Consider the following 25,059-nt stretch of genomic DNA (forward strand, 5'->3'; position numbering starts at 1 on the left):
TGACCATCTCAAATTGCGGGGAAGCTTTAATTGAATCGCGTCTGTATCAAGAAACTGGAGCTGATGGCGGGGCTTATCGCCTATCGAGCCGTCATGGATCATTGGCAGGTATGATCGGATGGATATGGATAGCGGGTTTAAACAAACGGCGGGCAAGAACGCCATGCCCGCCAGTTGGTAACGCTCAAATTCCGGCGAAACCGGACACCACCTTCTCTGCCCAACCTTCAATGCTACACAAAACAACCAAACGCTACTAATCGACATTTTTTTTTTTTTTCAGTGCTGGACTTCATCCAAACAAATTTACCATTTGATCACAAACCAAACCCTCCGCACTGACAAGCAGATGCCCGTCTAGACTTGACCGCCAAGCGACCGTTGAGCCGCGGTGGCCACGGTCAACCTCCACTAGGTACCTACCTACCTAACCTTGATCTTGTCAAACGGGCAAGGGTCCAGAGGGAAACGAAATCCGCAAGAACTCATATCACAATTTCACGACCTCCGTTTTTTCCTTCCTTTCCGGCCGATCCAGGACTTGACTTGGTTTCATGCTTCCAACATTTAATATTGGCGACGGAGCTGCCGCAGCAACATCATCTCAACCTTCCCAAGGCCAATCCAAACGCCGGCACCGAGTTGACTCGAATCCCCTGGCGTACTGGGCCGGCCCGCCGGCCGACCACGACCCCGACCCCAAGCGAATCCGACCAGAGCAGCCCGGCACCACCACCACCACCACTACCATGAGCGCAAAGGCCTTTGGCAAACGCCCGGCCACGGACGGCAACATGGCCGGCTTTGGAGGACACGCAGGCTTCGCTCGGCCACAGGCCGCGCCGGCGCTCAAGACGTACCTGGGCGCCAGGAAGCTTGTCGTCAAGAACCTCAAGCCGCAGCAGACGCCAGCGGTTGACGACTACTATGCGAGGGCGTACAATGACCTGGAGTCTGCCCTGCAAGACATCTTTCAGGGGCGGCAGCCGCGGCAACCTCTGGATCGGCTGTACAGGCATGTCGAGAGCATATGTCGCCGAGATGAAAGTGCCAAACTGTTTAAGATACTGCAGAGTCGCTGTGACGGTTATGTGAGAGACGAGGTCCTTCCCAAGGTCAGGGCGAAGGACAACGGTTCCGAGATCGACATGGTCCGGATAGTGCACCAATACTGGAAGGACTGGAGTCGCAAAGCTGTAAGTGGGCGAAAACGGATACCGAGCTGGCACACCTGACCCCGTTTTGGGCCTGCATTACCACATACGCCCCCCACGATGCTGCCTCAAATACTAATCCATACTTCTTTCTACCTCTAGGTTGTCATACGGTCTCTGTTTAGCTACTTGGACCGCACATACATTGTTAAACAGGGCAAGGATCATGACCTCAACGACGTGACTATAACTTCTTTCCGACGCGTCATTTTTGGCTCGCGACACTCGGACGGACAGCTCGCCGATCGCAAAGATGACCTGCCAGGCCGGAAGGTCATCAAAGGCATGTTGCAGCTGGTTTCGCTGGATCGAGCAGGCGATAAGACGTTTGATGGACCACTCCTGAAGGATGCCGTCAAAATGCTCCACGTTTTCAATGTGTATGGGAAGGACTTTGAAGAGCCGCTGCTCTCCGAGTCGGCCAGATACTTTGAGACGTTTGCCCTGGAAAAGAGCGAGAATTACGACCTGAAGGATTACGTTGCTTCAGTACGTGTACTGATAAACCGTGAAGACACGCGGTGCAATGTCTACAATTTTGACAGCACCACCAAGAGGGAGCTCATGAGCGACATGCAGAGGATAGCCATTAAGGACCATACCGACAAACTACTGGGCGTCACCGAAGTTGGTCGCTTGATCGGTGAGGCAGACATCGAGTCCCTAAAAGGACTTTATGAGCTTCTCCGCATGACAGGACAGCACATGGACCTTCGCGGTCCCTGGGAGGAATATGCAATTTCTTCCGGTTCCAAGATTATCAGTGACACCGAACGGGGCGACGAGATGGTGGTTCTACTCCTGGAGCTGCAACGCAAGCTTTTGAACATCATACGTGATGCGTTTGGAGGCAACGATGATTTCAGGAAAACCATGCGAGATGCCTTCTGTCGTTTCATGAACGACAAAGCAGCGAAGAACACGGGCACCGACGTCGGTGAACGGGTTGCCAAGTACATCGACATGCTGCTGCGTGGAGGTCTAAAAGCACTGCCGCCATCATTAATGGGTGATTATAAAGATCGGACGGAGACAGAGCGAGCTGATCTTACCAGCGCAGGCGATGAAGACGCTGAGCTCAACAGGCAACTTGATAACGGCCTCGAACTTTTCAGGTTCATTCAGGGCAAAGATGTCTTCGAGGCCTTTTACAAGCGCGATCTTGCTAGGAGATTGCTCATGGCACGCAGTGCCAGCCAAGACGCGGAGCGGACAATGCTTGCAAAATTGAAGGTTGAGTGCGGGTCACAGTTTACGCACAACCTTGAGCAGATGTTCAAGGATCAAGAAGTTGGCAAGGAGGAGCTCGCTGCATACAAAGAATGGCGGAGGTCGTCTGATAGGGCAAAAAAGCTCAGCAAAATTGACCTCAACGTCAATGTATTGTCAGCCTCTGCCTGGCCGTCCTACCCGGACGATCCTGCCGTCGCCCTGCCTGCCGGTGTTCTCGAGAATCTTCAACACTTTGAACAGTACTACAAGAACAAGCATGAGGGACGAAAGTTAACCTGGAAGCACAGCCTGAGCCAGTGCGTCATCAAAGCGACATTCCCACGAGGTACGAAGGAGCTTGTCATGAGCGCGCATCAAGCATCGGTTCTGGTCATATTCAACAGCGTCGAGATAGACGAGCCGTTGTCCTATGAAGAGATCGAGAAAGCCTCGGGTCTGTCTGGCGATCTGCTCCAGCGAACATTGCAGTCTCTCGCCTGCGGTAAGGCCCGAGTCTTGTCAAAGGCACCCAAGGGACGAGAGGTGGGCAAGAACGACACGTTTACAGTCAACAAGGGTTTCACAGATCCCAAGATTCGCATCAAGATCAACCAGATTCAGCTCAAGGAGACCAAGGCCGAGAACAAGGAGACGCACGAGCGGGTGGCGGCAGACCGGCAGTTTGAGACGCAGGCGGCAATAGTGCGCATAATGAAGAGCCGCAAAACGCTACCGCACGCCCAGCTGGTTGCCGAGGTTATTGAGCAGACGCGGCGTAGGGGTGCATTGGAGCCAGCGGAAATCAAGGCAAATATTGAAAAGTACGTTTGCTCTTTTTATGACTTTCTTTTTGTTTTATTCTTATGTCGTATGCCTATCCCATGGTGCTAATCTAAAATGCGTGCACATAGACTCATCGATAAGGAATACATCGAGCGCGAAGGCGGTAACTACGTATACATGGCCTGAGGGTGCAGTAGGTGTTGCTGGGTAAATGTCCCTTCTCTGATCAACGGTTTAGAGCTATTTATGTCTAGAGGTCTTGTTTAATCCTCGTCATAATACATAGGTCGCCCCATCAAAGATTTGATAACGCGTCTATCGTACTTCTCTTCCCGTTTAAGCTCGTCCTCATGGTCTTTTTGTTCCTTCCACCTCAAATATTTTTCATCCTTTGGGTCCTCGCGGTTATATGCTCGGGGCAAACATGGCTCCAACACCTTCCGCCGAATTTGGTAAAGAAGTCCAGTCCAGCAACTGATGTCCGCCTCGTCATTGCCGTCACTGCTGCTTTGGCGCCAATATATGTCCGGAGCGTAAGCGGAAGGGACGTTGGTGCTTGAATAGGACATGCCAACGCGGTGATTGAAAACTCCGCCGCCGGATCGGCCTGGCACCGGAGTAGTAAGCACCGAGACGCTGAAAGCGCCGACAATGACGATGTAGGAAATTTTGAAAAAACGCATTTTGTTTTTATTTGGGAAGAATCAGAAAAACGGCTGAGTGCTGGATATGGTATGACGAAATGAACGGCATCCAAGCAAGGGGTGAACAGACAAAAATGGAATGGAGGGCAAGAAAATAACAAAGTCTCTGCGTAAATTCAAAAATGATGGGTTGACGTAAACTATTTAAATATTCGCGAGTGTCAAAGTATCCAAATACAAAAAAGCCATTCTACGCATCTGAGTTTGCTGCTATAAATAATTAAATGGTCCTTAAGCTGTAGAGCTAGTCATAAGAATGGTATAAAATATTGTGGTCACGGCATAGCCGAGACTGATTTGCAAATTTAGCCATACTCTGCCGAAAGTCAGTCTGCCATCTTTTACTTTCGTAGCCCAGGATGCTTGTTGATAAAATGGTAATGCAAACCAACACCAAATCTCACAGACTTTCAAGAGTCGGTTGGAACTGGCATTAATATATAACACTTGTGATTGTGATGACCCTTTTAAAGCATTGTGAAATGGAAATAGGTACCTGTCTAGCCAGCCCTCCAGCCGTTAACGTTGGTCGTACCACTTGCCTCCTTGCGCAGCCTGCAAGCTGCCCCTAGGGAGACGCAGGCAGACGACCGACTTGCCTCAACAAGATTCCCTAGGCAAGACTTTGAGACTTGGATCTCTAGCTCACAACGGCCTGGCAGATTTTCGGGCATAGGCGACGCTATGCTTCATCCTTGTGGGCAACGAGTGCGACATGTGTAAATGACTTGTGTGGGCAGCAGTAGTATTATTATTAATTGGATCTTGTACCTTGTGCCGATTGGGGGGGAGTTGGTTGGTTGACGCGCTTGCGTGTGACAGTGAGGTAGGTAAAGAAAACATAGAATTCTATATAGTTTGGATAACATTACTTGAGAGAGAGAGATATATATATATATATATAAAAAGGTTAAAAGATTACTATGAGCCGCACTGAGTGCATTGACACTCTTTAATACTGGAGACGGATTTCGTGCAATGGTCAATTGATAGCGCCGATAGTGAAATGGGGGCTCCGCAGATGCGGGGTCCAGAAGCGCTGATATTTTTCTTCCGGGTCTCACCGCCCAAAAGTTCCCATGGGCGCAGACCAGCCTCAAGACTATCGGCTTGCGACCTTTACTCGGTTTGATATCATAACCAAACCCCATAATCGAAATCTCGCGAATCAAGAGGCTTGAAACTCTTGAATAGCTCCGAGATCAATTACAAAACCACATTTACAAAGGAGAACACAAGGCGCCGTCCGCCACACCTCCACCCCCTTTCGTTCTCTTTTTACCAACTCCCACAGCCTCACAGACAAAGTCGCGATGCCCAAGTCAAAACGAGCAAAGGTGGTCCACATGACCAATGTGACCAAGAAGACGCGCGAGCAGAAGGAACAGCTCTTCACCAACATCCGAGAATGTGTGCCTCAGTACCAGCACCTCTTCGTCTTTAGCGTCGACAACATGCGCAACAATAACCTCAAGGATGTGCGAAGGGAGTTGTCAGGTGATAGCCGGTACGTTTTTTTTTTTTGTTGCCCTGCCCATCCTCCGGAGGATACACAACTCCCGCAAGGCTAACAAAAGGCCACAAAAACCACCACCCCTAACAAACAGCATGTTCTTCGGCAAGACCAAACTCATGGCCCGCGCCCTGGGCCAGACGGCTGAGGACGAGCAGGCCGAGGGCCTGCACAAGCTGACATCGCACCTGAGCGGCACCGTCGGGCTGATCTTCACCAACCGGCCCGCGGCCGAGCTCCTGTCGTACCTGGACACCATCACATCGGTCGACTTTGCGCGCGCCGGCGCCGTCGCTCCCAGGGACTTTTCCATCCCGCCGGGTGTCGTCTACAGCACGGGAGGCGAGGTGCCGCAGGAGTACGACGTTCCCCTGGCCCACTCGATCGAGCCCGAGCTCCGCAAGCTCGGCGTCCCCACGAGGCTCATCAAGGGCCGCGTCGTCCTCGGCGGCGAGAACGGCGAGGGCAGCACCGGGTACGACGTCTGCAGGGAAGGTGACGTGCTCGACAGCCGGCAGACGAGACTGCTGAAGCTGTTTTCCGTCTGCTTTAGCGAGTTTAAGATACAGGTTCGGGCGTGAGTTTTTTCCTCTCTTTCTTTTTTTCCCCCTTTCTATTTCTCCTGGGCAGCTTTCTTTTTCTCATATACATCTTCGGGAACTTTTTTGCCAAAAGAAAAAGCCCTAATTCGGTTCGCTAACTTGATTCCGCCACAGATACTGGACAGCTGCGTCTGGCGAAGTTACAGAAGTTAACCCCGGCTCAGGGGGTGATGCCATAGACGATAGCGACTAAAAAGAAAATGTCACATACAAAACTATTCTTCTTTTCATTCGTTTTATCTACTCGTCGGGTTCGATCCGGTCCGAGTACGTATCATATTATTCTTTTACAGGGTCAAACTCGGCGTCTGGTCATAGGGCATGTCATGATTGCTTGTTATTATTCCATTCTGGTTATGTTAGGATTAAAATAAAAAGAAAAAAAAGAAAATTTTCCACAGCTGTAATATCCACCACCATCATCTAATGGCAGTCTACTGAAGCGGCCAATTCTAGTTGGTGGCCAACTATACATGTTCAGGTATGTGCTTGAAAATATATGTCAAGGTTTAGTACATTCAGTCGCCCCTATGACTGAAGAAGGTGGCAGTAGGGGTCAACGCTTTGAGAGCTTCAACAGACTAGTCAGCCCGCTGCTTACAGCTAATGCAAAAGTTGCCTTGACAGCTCTTCGGGTTTACCGTACGTTCAGCGAGTAAAAAAATTCGTACTTTTATTTTTTTTTTCAGAATTAAATTCGCCGTGCCTACTTACCCCCAGGGTCGCCCCCCAAAAAATACCTAGTTCCTACACGTACTGTAAAACCAACACCCGACTGACACCTGGGCATGAGAGGAAAGAAAAAGCTATGTAACACAATTGTAGAAAACCAAATGCAAAGGGTGATGTTACCTCCTGTGACCAAGCCTGACCTTGCGAGAGTTGTCTGTTGGGTGCAAGATCCGGAGGGCTGCATTTGTTCGAGACGTTCGTCCGTATAAAGCTATGAACCGACCTTTGCAGTGCTGTAGTATTTATTGCCGGTTTTTATCGTCTTATTGTCGTTCTGTGACCAAACCGAAGCCAGGGGAACGTGTATGACAGAACCGCTCGGTGCGGCGCGCAAAAGCTGCGAACGTCTCAGGCCGGGCTGTACATGTATACATGTTGGGGCGTTCGTTACCTCTGAGGATTTCGAAAGATCAGGGACACCTTGTCGACAGTTGAAACATTGTGCTTCACCCTGGACACGCTGCAGTTTTCACTCTTACCCTTGACAATAGAGCCGTAGGTAGGGGGAAAAAAACAGTCCGCGTTGATGGGCCGGGGACAGGTAAACTGCGCGATCAGTGACTGGCGACACCCACCGTGTCCACTGCAGAACAGAGGGGAACAGAGCAGGTCCTACTCCGATTAGTAGCGACGAATCTTGCGCGGGTCGTCGTAGGAACCCTCGTAGCCGCGTTTTCGGTCGTCGTCCCTAGGTCTGTCGTAGTCTCGGTCTCTGTCACGGTCCCGATCCCGATCACGGTCACGGTCGCGATACCCACCATTCTCTCTGGGGCGGATGGGCTCCATGTTGCTGCCGGTTCGTCGGCTGTTGTCGCGGAAGCCACCTCCGCTACCACCGGATCTGTCGTCGTAAGAGCGTCCTCCACCACCACCACCGGAGTCAAAGCCTCTTCGATCTCCGCCAAACCTTGAGTCGCGGCTGTCGCGCCCACTGTCCCTACCACCGTGGGATCCGGGTCCGCCAGGCGCATTAGGCGGCGGTCCACCAAATCCGTTTCGGTCTCCTCCTCGGTCGCCACCGCGAGGTCCTCCAAAACCACCTCCAAAACCACGGTCGGAGAAGCTACGGCCACCACCCCCGCGGAAACCACCGCGATCTCCACGGCCGCCGAAGCCGCCCCTGAACCCGCCTCTACCACCACCGAAGCCACCTCGGAAGCCATCGCCACCAAACCCGCGGCCCATGGGCTGTGAGGGCATGGCCTTCGTGTAGTTGCGGCCGCCCAGACCGCCGCCTAGTCGGCGGGGTTTCCAGCCCTCAACAGTACGTCCACGCTCGACATCAACCTTGATGCGGCGGTCCTTAATTCTAATGCCGTCACACCCCTCGAGAGCAGCTAAATTGCACGCGGGTCAAAGCGCGCAGGAGTCAGTAAACCATAAGCCATATACGCATACCTTACGAGCTTCATGCAGCTCTGGGTTTGGGAGAGGGGAGCAATAGGTTGAGGAAGTAGACATAGGCAAGCCTGAGGGCCACAGTCAGGAAGGACGAGCGATTTGTGCAAGACGCATCATCCAAATCTCGGACAGGATTCCCGGTCACGCATGCTGTCTGGGAGGAGAATCAGTGGTGAGTTTACCTCTCATGTCCTTTTCGCGTTCGAAGACGACGAATGCGTAGCCGCGGTGCGGCTTTCGTTTTTTATTACCCTTCTCATGTGCGTGAGTGTCCTTGATTATCCGAATCTGTGCAGAAAGTTAGCTCCCGCATCTCTCAACATGATATTTACGAAGCTAGACATCATCTCATCGTACTCTTTCAATGGTACCAAATCGGCCAAACTCCCTCTCGAGATCCTGCTCGTTGGCATCATAGCTCAGCCGGGCAACAATCAAGGTTTTGAAGGCGTCACCACGAATATTAGGATCATCTTGTGGCCGATCTGCCATGGAATTCAAGCTCGTCAGTATGGCGCCATTGCAAGATGCGTTCAGTGAGCCATGACAAACATTTGGCCGGTCCTTCCTTCAGCTTGAGAGCGATCTCCTTTTCGTGCTCCAGCTTTTTCCTGTCCCGTCTCTGCAGCCAGCTCTCGGTGGGCACATAATTGTCCTTGTCCTTGTATTCCTCGAGAGCTTGCTTATACTGAGCAACACCGGTGATTGAAGCTGTTTTTCGTTCATGCGCCGGCGCGTCCGATGGGGGCAGGTAGCGTAGAGGAGGTCGCGGGGCGAAGAGCGCAAGAAGGTTAGGCGGCAGACGGTCCGTCATCTTGAAGTTGACTACCTTGGATACCCTGGGCAATTGATTCCCGGTAACCAGGGCCCGTCAGAGGGGCAGTATAGAAAGAAAAACACGGAAGTGGCCACTCTCTTGATGACAATTCTTGTCAGGCTGCCTACAGAATCGATGGCGATGTCTTTGAGAGTTTGACGGCGTGTTTGACGGAGGCCTCGGTTTGCGTCCAGGAAAAAGAATGTGTCGCGTTCGTCTGGTGCCAGCGCTCAAATCCAATCAATGACTTGCATGGACCCGCAATGTTCCATGCTCCTGTCTTGCGCTAGTCCTAAGTTAGTAAAGCGCTGCTGGGAGCTGCGCAGCTAGTCACGTGCACCAGTGTTTTTTCGAGCATTGGAACGTCGTCGATATACGCGCTTGGTGAAGCTCGTCTAGACATACCTAGATCAAGATATTCACAATATCCAGCGCGCCCACAATGACCATTAGGCCACTTCAGAAGGTCTCCGTTGGCCAAGTAAGTCATTTTGTCAACTGGCGTCGTCTCTTGAACTTTTGCATCGTGACTGACAAGTCCCACCAAGAATGGCATCGGCGCCTTCATCCTCCAGTGCAAGAGGCTGGAATTCCACTACTGCGACTGGGCAGGGAGCTCCAAGGGCATGAAGTAAGTTTACCGGTTGCCCTTTTACAGGTTGCTGTATATTCTGTGTCGAGGACCTAGTCTGACAAAAATGGTTCCCTGCCGACCACAGCCAGTTCATCAGGCAGCATCTCCCGACCTTCGCCGCGAAAAACCCCCAGATTGAAATCACCGTGTCCCCAAGGCCACAAAAGCACCCTGTCGTCGTCGGACACTTCATCAATGGCAACAACAGGCCAGTCTGCGTCCGAAACCTCGATGCGAACCAGATCCTCAAGAAGGTCGAGCTGCTGCGTGAGATGAACGGTGAAGTCAACAAGAAGTTTTCCAAGCCGGTCAGGAGTATCAACGAGAGTGTCAGAGGTATCTGGAGTCCATACCACGGCAATGGTATGCCTGTATAGCCAATTGGATTTGAAAGCAAGACTTTTATTGTATGGGCGGGTACAGCGTGTACTATATTGTATAAATTCATGGAGTGCATATCAAATCTAGACACGACGATCAAGAAAATATTTGGGGCAAGGTGGTCAGTGGTCCTGAGCCTCGTAAGTCTTCATTTTACTTGTGGTTTCTTACTGTAGGACTGATGACGGTCGTAGTTATGTTCGGCTTTTTTTTTCTTTTTATCTATGCTATCCGTAAAGCTCATTATACTCATGCGTGTTCATCCGGCCCTTATTCACAGCCTCATTCCTCGTCATGCAGTCATTCACTTGATACGTCTTAGACTTATTGAGAATATTCATGCGGACTTGCAGGTGCAGATGTCGACGACTGAGAGGTCTTAGTTAGTAGTGTCTCTTACTCTGTGCCGAGACGTGATATTGGGAATACTTACAAGCAGGCTTCAAGCTGGCACCACCAACCAAGAAGCCATCAATGTCGGGCTTCTGGCTGAGCTCGCCGCAGTTCTTCTCGTTGACACTGCCGCCGTACAGGATACGGGTCTCCTCGGCGACCTTGTCGCTGACATTGCTCTTGAGGTATCCGCGGATAGCGGCATGGGCATCCTGAGCCTGCTCGGGGGTGGCAACCTTGCCGGTACCAATGGCCCAGATGGGCTCGTACGCGATGACAACGTTCTCCCAGCCGCTGGTACCAAGCTTGGCCTTGAGGGCCTCGAGCTGACGGGTGACAACCTCAACCGTCTTGTCGCTCTCGCGCTCCTCGAGGGACTCACCGCAGCACCAGATGACCTTCAGGCCGTTGTCGATGGCGTACTTGGTCTTGGAGGCAACGACCTCGTCCGACTCGCCCAGGATGGTGCGGCGCTCAGAGTGGCCAAGGATGACCCAGTTGATGCCGAGATCCTTGAGCTGGGAGACCGAAGTCTCACCAGTGTATGCACCATCGGCCTTGTCGAAGACGTTCTGGGCGGCAACCTCGATCTCCTTCTTGGCCAAGGACCGGGTGTGAGACAGGTAGACGTGAGGAGGCGCGATGACAACCTCTGATGAGATAACTATCAGTTTCTGTTGTGTCCCATTATATTCTATTTTGTATGATGCATGTGTATGGTTTACGCATGGACTGGATGTTCTGTTACCCGTACATACCGGCGTTGGTATCAAGCTTTGCGTTGTTCAAGTTCTCGACAATCTTCTTGATGGACTCAGAGGTCCCGTTCCTGTTGACGCGGACCAGACGCACTGGGTCAGTTTCTAGAACATGCCTCTTGTGATCGTACCATGCGGGGTTCTTTCGTACTGGTGGGGGTTTAAACGTACATCTTGAAGTTGCCGCCGACGAAGAATTTGCGAGCCATGTTGGGCAATATGTTGGTTGTAAATTAGGTGTGTGTTTTGAGTTTTGACGCGTTTGACTGATCTAAGAGTAGGTTGGATTGTAGTGACAAGTTGTAGAGCTTGATGTATAGCGTGATTTTCTCAGAGCTTTTTAGACTATATGCGATGGGGCTGCATGACGTGAATAGCAGGCAAGCTCAGCTCAAGCTTGGAAACCGGATCCGTTTGGTGGGGTGAGCTCGGGGCCGACAACGGCGGTGTGTGGGGCAGCACGGCGCTCATTCGTAGGTCTTCACCGGGTTGCCCGAATTCTCCCGGCCCATTACGCCAAAAATATTGACTGCCGGCTCCGTACCAAGACACCGGGGTTAGCATCACAAAGGCCCGTAGCGAACTTTCTTTTCGGAATTCAATTCTTAATCTATTCGATCATTATGACGGCAAGAGATTCTTCAATCTTTTGAAATCTGCAAAGTAAATACTGGCTACCATCGATAACGGGGTCCAACCTGTGTGTACTTTATCTACGTCACCTTAGTTTAAGAATTGTCAAAGCAACTCTCCTACAGGAAGCAATGCGGACATGCAGTTCCTAGAGCCATGCCAGCACGCATTTGCATCGTCACTGAATGTCAACCTCTGCATAAGGAGTAGGTACGTCTCCCAACTCACGTGTCAATTTAAGCGAATACCATAATACTACTGTCTAATATCGATTAATCCATTCGCCCCGGCACTAGTCGCGGCTAGCCCATGTCAAAAACTTCCTGACGTGCTATTCTATGTGATTCCTCTAGCCCCAGTCAACAACGACGCAAACGTCTCTTCGATTAAAGCATGTGAAAATGGAGCATCGAGTTGAACTCTACAATCTGATATTTTCGCTCTTCTCTCATCCACGTCGTACCGCCAGGAAATTTCAATGTCAAAGTAGATTTGTTGGGGGTAATATGTGGGGTTAAAGCACATTTTGTCAGTGGTTGAGCTTCCACAAACCATTCCAGAAGCTCGGGACATCAAGCCGTTTTCGGCAGTTTTGAGCCGCAAAACGTCAACCAACCATACCTCTCGGACATTCGGTTCATACTCTCTCCCCGAACGATTTGATTTGACAATTGTTACTACTAAACATACGAAGCGTACGCATTCGCTAGGAGCCCAAGATCAGCAACATGGCATCCTGCGTTGTGACTTCAATACAAACTCGCAATATTCAACATGAGTTCAACATACACAACCTTGTTCAGCTAATTGGTCCAAACCTTCTCGCTTCCGTCGGACTGTTTTCCCCATGGCACTCTCAAGGCAACCTCGTAGTACAGACAAGACGATCGATGCTGATTGTCATGGATGGGGTCTCCCTGCACCGTCTGGGACCCTTTCCTGCCCAGCGCCGATAGCCCAACAAAAACTTTTCAGGACCCTATCAATTGGCACGCCAAGTCGGTGCCCCTCAGTAACATGGGCCTTGGTTCCCCACACCCAAGAAGACCCCTTGCGTCACGCCCTGCGAAAATTGACAGCAAATTTTTTTTAAATTTTTTTTGACGTTTGTCTCAATTGAGCGCGTGTTCGGAACCAGGCGTCAACAATTCCACAAAGCTTCAAGCCTACTGACTTGCAGCAATCCCTGTCTGGCCAACGTCGGTATAATTACATTATGCAATTTATATGTTCTTCGCCGTGCGGCGAGACGGCGTACGACGTACCGCGTAATTGGCTTCCCCAAAATATCTCTACAGTGATGGCGCCAGTAACTTTCTACAACCCCAATCGATTCTACCAAGATTCTTAAGCACTCCGCTGCCTTCCCAAATCCCCTGTCACTTCCCTATAATCGCCTTCGTTGGGTGGATCACTCTTTCCCGAAGCGTCTCTTTGCCCCGTGGGCTCTTGCACTTGTTGATCTTTTGCTGCCGAGGCACGTTGGCAGCCAAGAGTGTTTTTATTTGCCCCCTTCCCCTTGCTTGTTGCCTTATCACACGAGGATTTCATCAGCAACAAAGCCCCAACTCCTGGAGTCAGGTAGTTTTTTTTTTATTTGTTATAACTCTGGTCACTTTCACTCCTCATTATACTCATCGCCTCTCACCGAACGCACTTTGGCTTCGCAAAAAGAAGAAGAAAATTGTGTTGCTGAAGTCTGTGGAGTATCGATTCTTGGCATGCCCGCCGGGATTCAGTATTCATCCGCCAGTTGATCTGCGATTGCCGCTCAACAAAACACTCCTTGTACTTCACACGCTATTTTTGAGCAAGCAACTCCAATCTTGAAGCAAAGGCAAAGAATTGGGCTGTGCCCGTCAACCTATCGATCTTCAATCTACTTTTTGACTGTCCTCACAGCGCAAAAAATGGCTTCCACCGGCCCTATCCATTGGGGGCTCCCAAGCCCTGCCCTGTTCTCATTTCCTCCGAAGAACGTGCCCGACTACATCACGCCAATCTCCGCCCAGTCCCACGGCTCATCAGCATTTGTGCCTCCTTTCCACATTCCCGACCATGTGTACTCTGCTTGGCTGGATGCGAAGGTGCCCATTACGATTGCAGCCACTTATGCCATCACCATCAAGCTTCTGAATGCCTACAACAAGTCAAGAAACAAGAGGCCATGGGCAATCAGCAAGACCAAAGCCTTCTTTTGGTTTGTTGTGGCGCACAACGTTTTCCTTGCCGTCTACTCGGCTTGGACATGGTGGGGGACTCTTGGCATGCTGAGGCGCAGTATTCTCAGCCCTACAGGGCCAGCGGGCTGGGCCGGGACCGCCGACAGCTTCTGCCGTGTCTTCGGGCCCCCAGGTATCGGCAATGGCATGTACTACAGTGATGTTGACCACCGTTGGCACAGCCATGCGCATGGTGCACCTCTCCCCGCTGGACCTGACCGAACCACCAGCGGCCGTATGTGGAACGAGGGACTGGCTTTCTACGGGTGGCTGTTCTATATCAGCAAGTTCTACGAGGTTATTGACACCTTGATCATCATTGCCAAGGGCAAGCAGAGCTCTACTCTGCAGACATACCATCACGCCGGTGCCATGATGTGCATGTGGGCTGGTATGCGCTATATGGCCGTGCCCATCTGGACCTTTTTGTTCTTCAATTCGTTCATTCACGCTATGATGGTGAGTTTCGTCATAAATTTCTCTGTCAACTCATATTTTAAGCGACTTTGTAAGGCTGACCGAATATTCAGTACACATACTACACCTTGACTGCATTCCACATCAAGGTGCCTGTGTTTATTAAGCGCTCGTTGACCACCATGCAAATTACCCAGTTCGTTGTCGGTGCTTCCTACGCGATGGTACACTCTTTCGTGTCGTACACCATCCCGGTCGCATTGAACGGAAACCCGGTCACTGCAGCACCTGGAGCTGCCGCTACCCCGGCCGGCGCATCCACGACCAGCGGAGCCATCATTGATAACATGAAGAACATGATTGGCGGCCTTGTGGGCTCCAAGCCTGCCACTGCTGTCGACGCTGCTCCCTCAGGCATGTACAGGGTTGCTGGTCTTTCGGACACGACTACTTACGGACAGCGCGTTGTGCCCTGCATTTCGAGCACCGGTGAAACCTTTGCTATCTGGCTCAACGTGCTGTACTTGGCGCCCCTCACCTATCTCTTCGTCATGTTCTTTATCTCGTCATACCTGCGCCGATCCAGCGTGGACGCTGCCCGCTTCAAGAAGGGCACCTCGGCGCGTCGGGAGAGCAACGTGGCTCTTGCCGAGAAGGCGGGCTGGGAGGCTGCCCGCCAAGTCGAGAAAGAGGTCTACGGTGGCGAGGATGTTCAAGTTCACATGAACGGCAACGGGAAGGCGAAGAAGTCAAATGGTGTCGCCGCGAGCCCCAATGGCAAGGCTCGCTCGAACGGCAAAAGGAGGTAGAATTCGGCGCTACCTTGAAGTAAAAAAAAAAAAAAAAATCCGGCCAGAACATAGTCGGAGAGCTGTTGGAAAGGTTTATGTTTACCAATTTGCTTGGCTTAGCGGAGATACAGACTGGCACAAGCTGATGGACATCAGATGGGTCAGGTGATCAACGCAAACTGTACATATCTAATTATTTTTGAACATTTCCTATATTTCGTTTCCTTCTGTTGGGTATCGAAGATATGATGGCTGGGGCTATCCTGGGTAGGCAACTAAAAATAAAACCGGGAATTTTGATACGATTCGATTCAGTGCAGTACTGACTGGCAACTTATTCGGAGATAAACCATGTGTTCATGCATATATGTATATGCGCAGATCTCATGATGCTACCCCCTCGTTGCATTGGTGTTGTGTGGTTAACCAATCTCGTGCGTGACTAAGGAAGCTATAGCTAGCTTTGCAGATGCAAGCAACACCATCTCTGATGCTGCGGTGCCCCTGACGATCGCTGGAAACCAGCATTGAAAGCTTTGTAGCCCAAATTAGAACATCTATTACTGTCCTTGTCACCGACATCGAAAGACGCGGGTAATTATTTAGGATACAGTTGGACACGGCATGATCCGGTTACCCCGGAGAGTCCCAGCGCTTTGGTTGCAAGGCTCATTTGTCTCATGTATCGGTGATGGCTCTCTGCGTTACCTTGGACACTTGACATGGTGCGACAAGGACAGGTTGGTGAAGTAAACAAGTCATGCTCAAATGTTGTCTATTCCAGTGCTCCGATGCACGATAACGCTAAAAGTTGTGTCTAAACTCTGGCTCGAAAATGCGCAAAAATGCTCCTAAAAAAAAAACGGGGGAAAAAGCAGAACTGGCTCACAAAAAACAAAAAAAAAAAAAAAAAAAAAAAAAAACTCCAAACGATTCCAAATGCAAATGAAGAAGCAAAACAAAACCAATGAACCCAAAGCCAAACCGCATGATATCAAGACACCAAAAGTCACGTAGCTTGTGGCAACGGCGTGGGTCTTGGAGGCAAAATCAGAAACAGACCATAACCATCCGCAACGCCCCAGATCCATGACCATATAAACGAAACCGGAAATATAGAGTTGTAAGAAAGACATTATGTGAAAGAGAATGCAGAAAAGTAGACAAAGTTAAAACATGTCAAAATCGCTCAGATCTCCTCGCTTTAACCAAGGCGCAAAGGTGATTGTTTTCCCAGTCTAAAGAGCTTTTTCAGACAGTCCTTGAAAGAGGTCCAGGGAACATACTCATAGCCCGAAAAGAAATGGCTGGCTTGGTGAGGTGATCGAGTGAGTGATCTGACAGAAGAACATTAAAAATCCTGGTGGTAGGACGGTTCAAGGTCCAACAGAGGATTGGGGTATCTCTTGAAATGGTGATGAAAAGACGAGGCGAAGATGCGGCGCTGAAACAAAATGCACCTCCGCTGCCGGACTGCTGTTTATATGTTCTAATAAGAGTTGTCTTTGGTCTTGTAAAGTGTCGAGTGAAAAAAAAAGTATCACGAAGTGGTAATAGGCGTAAAAGTGACGGTTGCTGGGCGGAATGTGGCAGAGACCCGATGAAATTGCCGGGACAGGCGGGAAGAGACCAGCTTGTGACGAATAGCAGCAGCGCAGCTTCGAATATTGCGGACCACGACCAGAGGGACGCGCCATCGTTTCTCAAACGCATCTTGAACTTGTTGGCGTTCGTAGTCCTCTTGCACGCGGCGCCTATGCTCTTCGCTCAATCTGCTCGGGAACCTGAAGGCAGCTCTAGGCTCCTGACTTTGGTTGGGTGGCTCTTTCAAATGGGCCTCTGCCTTTTGTTTGGTTTCTGCAGAGATGTTCTCGTCGACTGGGAGCTCGTCTTTCGGCCAGATGGCGTAAATTGGCTTGAGGGGATTCTGACGTTGCTCATCAGGGAAAAGGATATCTGCAGGAGTGGTGGGAAGGGAGTCGTCACTCTAAAACGTGCTCCAGTTCCAGTCACGGGGAACGCTCTGAGCCACGTCCATGTAAGGTGCCTGCGTTGGTGCGCTCCCCTTGCTTCCGCCATTCGGATGAACCGGAACAGCGACTGTGGACACCGGGCTGCTGGGAGCGGTGGAAACAGACCCGGCTTCGGTCACCCGCGTCGACGGGCGTGTGGAGGACGTGTCGCTGGACGCTTTGCTGCTGCTAGAGGACCAAACGCGGAACTGGTCGAAGCAGATGCCGCAAGCACGGCTAAGCTGTCCGCGAGGGTTGTACTGCGCGTCCTCGTCCAAAGGAATCTGGTAGGATGAGTGGGGATCGCAGTAGATGTTACCACAGCTGCGACAGTGATGACGGCGTGTAAAGTATCCGAAACGCTTGGTACAGCTTGGGTGGTCGCACACAGTAGCAGACTCATCGGGCTATGGGGTGTCGATTGTTAGCTGGGATCTACGGTCACAACGTCGTTGACAACTTCGAGACTTGGAAAGACTTAGAAGCCCGTCGCGTCAAATAAAGACAACTAACCTTCCAGTGGCTGCGCTTTGGCTCTGCTGTGACGGGCGGGAAAAGCTTCTTGTCCAGTTCGGACTCGACAAAGCTATTGCTGTCGGCAGACGACCTGCGCGCGAAGCGACTTATGCTGATGGCACCGATGCCGGCGAGGTTGATGAAGCCCGAGCCGGGAGACGACCTAGGGGCGGAGGACGGCAGATCGACACTTGCATGGGCGCGATGCTCTTGGGGCTCTCGCGACGGGAACTCATTTGGGCGCAGCACGGCAGGGACAAATAGCGGAGCGTTGCCGCGCCGTCGCGACGGGAAGCCCGAGGGCGATGGAGGCGAGTCCTGCTTCAACATGCTGCCGTTGTTTGGTGGTGATGACTGTCGGTTGAGGTACTGAGTCTGGTAAGGATTCGAAGAGCGAAATGGTTGCGACTGTGGCTGCTGGAAGATGTTCTGGGCTGCGTCTGGAAGACGCGGCATGATTGCTGCCATGGTTGGTCGTGTGCGCGCTTGGTAGGATGGTCCTTTTTTTGGTTGAGATGGTGGCGTAGTAGTGGCGGTTTGTGTGCTAGTATCAAGGCTCGTCGGGAAATTGCTCTGATGTTCAAGGTGAACTCTGAAATTAAGTGCCGACGAAGGTTGAAACACGGGAAAATGGGACTGGAGGTGCTTGTTGTGCGAAAGAATAGGAAGTGACCCGAGGCTGGAAAGATGGATCAAACAATGTTTGTGGTTCTATGCTGTCTTCTTCATTATTGATTGAATTAATACAAACAGTCTAAAATGAGACAGTGAGCTGGCAATAAACGGTGTCGATAAGGTGAGTGTGTCGCACTCGATTATTCGGGATGGGGAATGTGCTGGCGTTAAGTTGAGTTGCGACGACTAGGTGAGGTCTGAGACGAGGGTGACCACGAAGTAAATACTATTACCTACCACTCAATGAGGCAAAATAGGAGTCGGGCCGGGGGTCTGTTCCCAAGCCTGGGTGTTGCTTGCGGTCGCCACTCCACTCCTTGACAGGCCGTTATCTGAATAAGTTAGGTAAGTGGGGACGTGTGGTGCGCGGTCGAGACCGATTGACGACAAACAGCCAAGAACTGTACTGTGCTCAGTGTGCTGTATTGTATGCAATTATTGACGGGAGCAATCAACAAGCAGCAAGCAAGCAAGCAAAACAAGCGCCTTTGGCTTGTCCTGCGGTTTGTGTTTGGAAGATGAACAAGCCCACTTATAGAGTGGACGGTCGCAGTGTGATGCAAAATCAAGACCCCAGAAGCTTTCAAACTCCAAACTGGCGGTAAAGGATTCAGAGAATATCTATTTGCTAGAAATAGAGCAGGTGATGCATGCACGAATGCAACTGTCGCTTCTGAAGCGGGAAGCTGCAGACAATAAACGAGAAGTAATATACCTAGTTACCTAAGGTACCTACCTACCTACCTTGCCTAGAGCAGGTACACACATACCCGTACCTGATGAGGGGGAAAGGAACGTGTTACACGAATAACAATGAATAACAAGCAGAATACAGTAAATTCCCTCTCGCCCGCTTTCCCCGTTTTGCTTTTTCGTTTCTGTGTTACCACGTATTATCGTATGCACACAAGCGCCCGAGAATGGGGATTCAGATGGGTCTACTGGTGGATACTGAGCCCAGGCCAGAATGCATCATGCCTGGTTGTCGATGGACTGGACCACTGTTGCGGTGTGGGACGAGCACCGATGATCGTTGTTTTGAAGTCGGGGACTCCTCAGTGCCTACCCAGGTAGTAAGTAGTAGCGCCGCTCCTGGTTTTCGACAACGCTGGGCCCTTGCCAGGGAGGGGGGGGTGCCTCATGCTCATGCCCGTGAGACAAGGGACACCGCTTGTGCACAGTTGCCAAAATGGGACAAGCTCGGCAGTGAATGACGGTTGGCATGATTGGAGAAATGACAATCCTTTAAACTTTGGGGAATCCTTCAGAAGACCGTCGCTCACAATTGACGTCGTTGATCAACAATATAGTACTGTAATTCACGGACCCTTGGAAGAGGAAATAAATCTGCAGTTCCAGAAAACATAAATCAAAGACAAGAAAAAAAAACTACTACCTACCGTTGGAACCGGCGAGTCATTATCCGTCGGTAGCAAATTGGTCAATAGGGCGGGCGGGCGAGCGGACGCGACTTTGACAACGTAGCCCTTTCCTCAGTTTTTGTTCCATTTCCCACAATTTGCATCCAAAATTGGGCCTGGAGCTGCCACTGACTCGAACTCTCTGATTTTTTTTGATCCGGGGGGGTATGCTTTGGAAGCGCTTGAATGGTGAACAGTCAAAGCAGGAAAAATACCAAGATCATCATCTCTGGGCGACGACGGTGGATTGATTGTTCGCCCCCGCGTCCACAATAAACGCAGTAGGTAGGTACATGATCATTTCGGCAGCTTTTTTGCCTAGTTTCGGTCTTGATTGCTTGCATCTCTCCACAAAGAATGGCCGCCATTTACGTTTCTTGGTATCGGAGTTCATCGCCGATGCATGACGAAGATGTGGGCAAAGAGCGCTGTTGAAACTGTAACATTTCAACACTTGGACCGCTCCTTTACTTTGCAGCATGGTACTGTACTGCATTCTGTCATGTTTTTTTTCCCTGCAGATCATTGAAGTAAGGTAGAAACCTAATGTAAACTGATCTCATCAAGATGCAGCCTTGCTTTTGCCTGCTGCAAGTAGGCAAGCAAGTTGGCAATCTGCTGTTTGGTAGACGTACCTGATGTAAGGCAAGGTAGACCTAGGCAGATAAAAAAAAACCAAAAATCATTGCGGCTCGCATCGCTGCAAGTCTAACATACTTTATATTAGTCAGTACCATACTATTATGGCTTGAGAACTGTCTGCTTTTGCCTGATAATATCTGGTAGTATACCTTATCTACCCAAAGCCACCAAGGTACTTGCTTGCCTGGGCAATATCCTCTTTTCCTGCCCACTCTACTTGCCTGAATACCGTATATAATATACAGAATGATAAAATATATTAAAATATTTATAACGGTAGAATTTTTTGATTCGGTCAAGGTATGCACTACAGTCAAAGTGATGCATCCGCTGTTGACATTGGCAATGAGGTACATAGTTCGTACTACAGTAACGTCTCGATTGTGATTGGTTGGCATCACTTCCTTATCTCTGGCCAATGTCGTCTCATTGGCTCAATATCCCGGCCCGTTCTTGGGTGGTCCCAACTGGGGTAAACAAGCCGGGATGACGTTGCGGGTGCGATTCCGCAGTGTCTGTCGAACTCATTCGAATTGACAACTGCGAATTTGAATTTGTGAGCAGGGTTTGCACGGTGGCTAACTCACCTGATGTTCCTTGCAATCCCAGCAATTCGTAACCTCCAATTAGAACAGAGTGCATTGTATGTCGGTCATTCCGCGCGCCACCCGAATTCAGGGGACCAACTACCAAAGTACTAGTAAAAGTAGGCTAATCCTTACCAGACACATGCGATCAACAGAACAAGCAAGACCTCGATACCGGACCCAATGCGGATACCATAAGGAGCACCTGCAGCAATGCGGAATAAAATAAAAGAGACTAGAGGACGGAACTGATCACGCAGGCAGTGCTTCTGGCCTAGACCAGGCTTGTCTAAGCTATTTCTTGCCTGCAGCCGAGGCTCTTCACGAGATGGAGAATTGGACCTGAACCTGGCTTGGTTCGGTCGATCCAAAAGGTCGTCTGCTTGGAGCCAGACCTGCCGAATTAATTGGCGGGGCGGCGGTTTTGGAACCGGTTGTTCGTTCATCCAGACCCTTGTTGCTGGGCCCTTGTAGAAAACACATCCTCGGAACTGCACTTTGGAATGTCTCTGATTGGCCAGAGTTCTCTCCTCGGAAATAATACCAAAATGAAGCAAGGTATCCTACCAAGATCTACCCAGTCTTGCTACCTGCCTACTGTACTGTAGTATCAACTGCGAAATGCTACCTACCGCACGCTAATTACCTACCTACTCTACGTCTTGCAAGGTCTTGGCACTGGTGAATATTATTATTAACTTGCCGTACTATCCATAGCCCAGTAAAGAAGAAGAACAAAAGAACAGTCTTTTTCCAGGGTCCCGTTCATGTGACCGAACAGGTACCCGCACTTGAATATTCTGGCAAAAAAACGCATTTTTTAGATGTCTCCAAATTGTCACCAATCTAAAACTCCAAAACCTCTCCACATACATCGGCACCGCCGCACCTACCGCCTCCGCCTCTCGCTTAAGCAGAACAACTGCCTGGATCCTCTTTTGGGCTACGCGCGACATCGCCTGTCTTGGCTTTTTTTTTTTTTTTTTTGTGCCCAAATGGTCCGGAGAGGGGTGAAAAATGAGGGGTCCTTCTGTAGGGGCCATGTGAATCCACATACGCGTCGCGAGGCGAACACACCGTGGTAGAAAAGAAAAGAAGCAAAACAAAATACACAAATCAAAGGGCACGAGACCAGCAGGACCAGATCTGGCTTACTGGATCCATCAACCCCAGAGGCAGGTTTGCGGTGGCGATGCAAGGAGTACCATAGTTGGTTGCTATAGTGCAAAAGTATGTAATAATAATACAAACGCAAGGCAAAGTACGGAATACCGTCTTGACCAGTAGACTAGCCCCTCCAAAAACCACAACCCCCAATAAGAACCTCGACAGGGATATACTGCCTTTTCTGCTACACACCGCCTCGCCCTGTCCCAAAGCCTCACACCGTCCCCGACGCCGTCGTAGGCTCCCGGCCGCCCTCAACCCAGCGCCCACTCTTGCCACCGTCCTTGAGCACCACCCGTAGACCCTCGATCCGCATCCCCTTGTCCACCGCCTTGCACATGTCGTAGACCGTCAGGGCCGCCGTGCTGGCCGCCGTGAGCGCCTCCATCTCGACGCCCGTCTTGCCGTCGCACTCGACCGTCGCGCTGACCTCGACGACCGCAGCCTCGTCGTCTCCTCCCGAAGGGTCTGAGACGGCGAGGTCGACGCTCACGCGCGAGATGGGGATCGGGTGGCAGAGTGGGATGAGGTCCGACGTCTTCTTGGACGCCATGATGCCCGCCACGCGCGCCACGCCCAGCACGTCGCCCTTCTTCATCTGGTTCTCCCGGATCAGCCGCGCCGCCGTCGCGTTGCTGAAGACGACCGTGCACGCTGCCGTCGCGACGCGTGAGGTTACCGCCTTGGCCGCGATGGACACCATGTGCGCGGCGCCGGATTCGGAAACGTGTGTGAGTGTCGAAACAGGCGGGCTTGGTTTTCTAGATTGGTCGCCGTTCTCGGCCTTGTCCAGCTTTCGCGCTGCCGTCGTGAACCGCCTCACCGTCTGCCAGGACGCGTCTCTAGCAGACGCGCCTGTGGCTCTGGTAGGTCCTAGCAGTTCCCATGGGATACTGTGACTGTTTCTCCACAACCCCCGAGATTGCATTCTTGGTTTGTTATATGTGTAGTTGGTATGTTGTTGTTGTACCCTGGTATCTACATGAAAAACTACTTAGCCACAATCATGATGCCGCCCATAATCCAATATGCATCTGCGATAAGGGGGTTAGATAACAAAAAATCCAAATCGATATCATCGTCAAGTCGTAATCATTACATATACAACCAGACGCCAGTTCTATTTATGCAAACCCTTGAACCCAATATTGAACTTGACTGTCTTCGATTTAACCAAAACAATAAAAATCAAACGGACATCTTGAAACTTGGAAATGGGAAGACGGCATCATTTCGCTACCCACCGATTAAAATCATTGGTCTGTTTTTCATGTGCTCGAGCTGGCCAATCCCGGCGTGCTTCGACTTCTTGCGCTTCACTGCCATTCCTATCAAATCGAGCAATTCGTGGGAGTTTGGAATGACAATGGGCATCGATGAGGTGTCGATGACCGTGGTTTCACTCGCCGCCGACTCTCGTGCCTCCAACATCTGTTCAACCGCAGCCTCGTGCAGCCTTTCGATGGCAGCTTCGTCAATGGGTTCCCCCTCATTCGCCTGCCTCAACAAATCCCGTAGTGAGACTTCTGCATCACCAAACAAGCACACCTTGAGGTTTCCATCGCTCGTAATCCTCAGCCTGTTGCATGTGCCACAAAAGTTGTGCGTCATGCTCGTGATGAAGCCAACCTTTCCCCTGAACCCAGGCACCCGGAACGTCTTGCTCGTGTCGTTCTTGTGGCCCTTGAGGCGCTCCAGGTCTGGATGGACCTCGCGGATCCGGTCCAGCATCTCTTCGTAGCTGAACATCTTGCCCTTGCTCCACCGGTTGCCGTCAAAGGGCATGTACTCGATGAAGCGAACCTCGATGTCCTGGTCGCGCGTCATCTCGACGAAAGAGATGATTTCCTGGTCGTTCATCCCGCGCATCACAACACAGTTGATCTTAAGCTTCACCTGCGGGCCGCCGCGCTCGTTTATCTCGAGGATTCGGGAAATGCTGCGCTTGACCGCCTCGAGGCCATCACGCCGCGTCATGATCCGGTACAGATTCGGGTCGAGCGTGTCCAGGCTGAGATTCACCCCAGTGAGGCCGGCCTCCACCATGGGGTCCAGCTTGCGATGCAAAGCGATGCCATTGGTGGTGAGGCAGAGCTCGCGCAGGCCGTGGGGCCGCAGGTCACCTATGCGGCGCATCAGGGGCACAATATCTCGGCGCACTGTAGGCTCACCGCCCGTGAGACGGATCTTCGTGACGCCCTGTGAGACGAAGACCGATGACAGCAGGACGATCTCCGGGGTTGTGAGCAGATCGCGATCCGGGGACAGGGGCACCCCTTCCTCAGGCATGCAGTATAGACATCGTAGGTTGCATCTTTCCGTCAGCGAGATACGGAGATAGTCGTGCTGTCGATTGAAGGTATCTGTGAGGAAGTCGGAAAACGGCTTGGCGTTCCTTATTGCCTCTTTACGGGACGGTAGAGTGGCGGGGCCTGTGAATGAATCGGGATGGTCGCTTCGGCTCGAGCGCAGATCTGCGGTGGTGGCAGCTGTCGCAACCGATTTGGCGATTTCGCGATGGCCGAGACAGAGCTTGAAAGTTGGGCTGGGCGCGGTCAGAAGATTGGCTGGGGTCCGGGACCGTTGCCGTAAATGACGTAGCACAGCGGCCCGGTGCATGATTGTTTGTCGGGGGATATGTTTGCGCCCAGCTTTGTCTGAGCTGCTTTCTAGATCTCTTGATCTATATCTGGCGATAATCCATTTTCAAGTCTTTGATCTTTTGCTAACAAGATCTGAGTTGGTTGAACTTGGTCCCGTGAAGTGTTGAAATGTGTAGAAGACGTCAAGGTGATCCCCTCCAGGGTCTACTTGTTCTAGACCAATGTACCT

At 51.1% G+C, this 25,059-nt stretch overlaps 9 protein-coding genes across 9 annotated transcripts; 4 read left to right on the forward strand and 5 right to left on the reverse strand.

The window, feature by feature from the left end:
• Positions 1-262: 262 nt before the first annotated feature.
• PgNI_04492 (uncharacterized protein) lies at positions 263-3,571 on the forward strand. Its single transcript, XM_031124537.1, has 3 exons — positions 263-1,196; positions 1,317-3,247; positions 3,338-3,571. Exons 1-3 carry the CDS (start codon positions 555-557, stop codon positions 3,393-3,395), a joined length of 2,631 nt encoding a protein of 876 aa, XP_030985259.1. The 5' UTR covers positions 263-554; the 3' UTR covers positions 3,396-3,571.
• PgNI_04493 (uncharacterized protein) lies at positions 3,473-3,892 on the reverse strand (the record flags this gene model as incomplete). The annotated part of the gene is made up of 1 exon (XM_031124538.1): positions 3,473-3,892. One exon carries the CDS (start codon positions 3,890-3,892, stop codon positions 3,473-3,475), a length of 420 nt encoding a protein of 139 aa, XP_030985260.1.
• A 1,147-nt stretch (positions 3,893-5,039) lies between these two features.
• Positions 5,040-6,428, forward strand: PgNI_04494 (uncharacterized protein). Its single transcript, XM_031124539.1, has 3 exons — positions 5,040-5,420; positions 5,521-6,003; positions 6,143-6,428. The coding sequence occupies exons 1-3, from the start codon at positions 5,227-5,229 to the stop codon at positions 6,219-6,221; spliced, it is 756 nt and encodes a 251-aa protein (XP_030985261.1). The 5' UTR covers positions 5,040-5,226; the 3' UTR covers positions 6,222-6,428.
• Positions 6,429-6,681: 253 nt separating this feature from the next.
• On the reverse strand, positions 6,682-9,170 carry PgNI_04495 (uncharacterized protein). Its single transcript, XM_031124540.1, has 4 exons — positions 8,714-9,170; positions 8,519-8,646; positions 8,344-8,449; positions 6,682-8,097 (listed from the first exon to the last, which is right to left on the reverse strand). The coding sequence occupies exons 1-4, from the start codon at positions 8,973-8,975 to the stop codon at positions 7,382-7,384; spliced, it is 1,212 nt and encodes a 403-aa protein (XP_030985262.1). The 5' UTR covers positions 8,976-9,170; the 3' UTR covers positions 6,682-7,381.
• Positions 9,171-9,420: 250 nt separating this feature from the next.
• On the forward strand, positions 9,421-9,989 carry PgNI_04496 (uncharacterized protein; the record flags this gene model as incomplete). The annotated part of the gene is made up of 3 exons (XM_031124541.1): positions 9,421-9,459; positions 9,527-9,609; positions 9,698-9,989. 3 exons carry the CDS (start codon positions 9,421-9,423, stop codon positions 9,987-9,989), a joined length of 414 nt encoding a protein of 137 aa, XP_030985263.1.
• A 341-nt stretch (positions 9,990-10,330) lies between these two features.
• Positions 10,331-11,353, reverse strand: PgNI_04497 (uncharacterized protein; the record flags this gene model as incomplete). Its single annotated transcript, XM_031124542.1, has 4 exons — positions 10,331-10,362; positions 10,427-11,080; positions 11,145-11,215; positions 11,316-11,353. The coding sequence occupies 4 exons, from the start codon at positions 11,351-11,353 to the stop codon at positions 10,331-10,333; spliced, it is 795 nt and encodes a 264-aa protein (XP_030985264.1).
• Positions 11,354-13,028: 1,675 nt separating this feature from the next.
• Positions 13,029-15,318, forward strand: PgNI_04498 (uncharacterized protein). Its single transcript, XM_031124543.1, has 2 exons — positions 13,029-14,458; positions 14,530-15,318. Exons 1-2 carry the CDS (start codon positions 13,688-13,690, stop codon positions 15,223-15,225), a joined length of 1,467 nt encoding a protein of 488 aa, XP_030985255.1. The 5' UTR covers positions 13,029-13,687; the 3' UTR covers positions 15,226-15,318.
• Positions 15,319-16,073: 755 nt separating this feature from the next.
• On the reverse strand, positions 16,074-18,814 carry PgNI_04499 (uncharacterized protein). The gene is made up of 3 exons (XM_031124544.1): positions 18,648-18,814; positions 17,733-18,458; positions 16,074-17,626 (listed from the first exon to the last, which is right to left on the reverse strand). The coding sequence occupies exons 2-3, from the start codon at positions 18,201-18,203 to the stop codon at positions 17,195-17,197; spliced, it is 903 nt and encodes a 300-aa protein (XP_030985256.1). The 5' UTR covers positions 18,204-18,458; positions 18,648-18,814; the 3' UTR covers positions 16,074-17,194.
• Positions 18,815-22,441: 3,627 nt separating this feature from the next.
• PgNI_04500 (uncharacterized protein) lies at positions 22,442-24,846 on the reverse strand (the record flags this gene model as incomplete). The annotated part of the gene is made up of 2 exons (XM_031124545.1): positions 22,442-23,100; positions 23,472-24,846. The coding sequence occupies 2 exons, from the start codon at positions 24,844-24,846 to the stop codon at positions 22,442-22,444; spliced, it is 2,034 nt and encodes a 677-aa protein (XP_030983839.1).
• Positions 24,847-25,059: the final 213 nt, after the last annotated feature.

This window comes from Pyricularia grisea (assembly GCF_004355905.1).
Source record: "Pyricularia grisea strain NI907 chromosome Unknown Pyricularia_grisea_NI907_Scaffold_2, whole genome shotgun sequence".
Classification (NCBI taxonomy): domain Eukaryota; kingdom Fungi; phylum Ascomycota; class Sordariomycetes; order Magnaporthales; family Pyriculariaceae; genus Pyricularia; species Pyricularia grisea.

Excerpts from the sequence above, each read along its gene's own strand:
- PgNI_04499 (XM_031124544.1), bottom strand. The coding sequence starts at position 18,203 with ATGGCAGCAATCATGCCGCGTCTTCCAGACGCAGCCCAGAACATCTTC. Across the intron at positions 17,627-17,732 it reads CAAAGCGCAGCCACTGGAAG|CCCGATGAGTCTGCTACTGT; the intron begins GTTAGTTGTCTT and ends GACACCCCATAG.
- PgNI_04494 (XM_031124539.1), top strand. The coding sequence starts at position 5,227 with ATGCCCAAGTCAAAACGAGCAAAGGTGGTCCACATGACCAATGTGACC. Across the intron at positions 5,421-5,520 it reads GAGTTGTCAGGTGATAGCCG|CATGTTCTTCGGCAAGACCA; the intron begins GTACGTTTTTTT and ends CCTAACAAACAG. Across the intron at positions 6,004-6,142 it reads TTTAAGATACAGGTTCGGGC|ATACTGGACAGCTGCGTCTG; the intron begins GTGAGTTTTTTC and ends ATTCCGCCACAG.
- PgNI_04495 (XM_031124540.1), bottom strand. The coding sequence starts at position 8,975 with ATGACGGACCGTCTGCCGCCTAACCTTCTTGCGCTCTTCGCCCCGCGA. Across the intron at positions 8,647-8,713 it reads GAAGGAAGGACCGGCCAAAT|ATCGGCCACAAGATGATCCT; the intron begins GTTTGTCATGGC and ends ATTCCATGGCAG. Across the intron at positions 8,450-8,518 it reads GATTTGGTACCATTGAAAGA|ATTCGGATAATCAAGGACAC; the intron begins GTACGATGAGAT and ends CTTTCTGCACAG.
- PgNI_04492 (XM_031124537.1), top strand. The coding sequence starts at position 555 with ATGCTTCCAACATTTAATATTGGCGACGGAGCTGCCGCAGCAACATCA. Across the intron at positions 1,197-1,316 it reads AGGACTGGAGTCGCAAAGCT|GTTGTCATACGGTCTCTGTT; the intron begins GTAAGTGGGCGA and ends TTCTACCTCTAG. Across the intron at positions 3,248-3,337 it reads ATCAAGGCAAATATTGAAAA|ACTCATCGATAAGGAATACA; the intron begins GTACGTTTGCTC and ends GCGTGCACATAG.
- PgNI_04498 (XM_031124543.1), top strand. The coding sequence starts at position 13,688 with ATGGCTTCCACCGGCCCTATCCATTGGGGGCTCCCAAGCCCTGCCCTG. Across the intron at positions 14,459-14,529 it reads CGTTCATTCACGCTATGATG|TACACATACTACACCTTGAC; the intron begins GTGAGTTTCGTC and ends CCGAATATTCAG.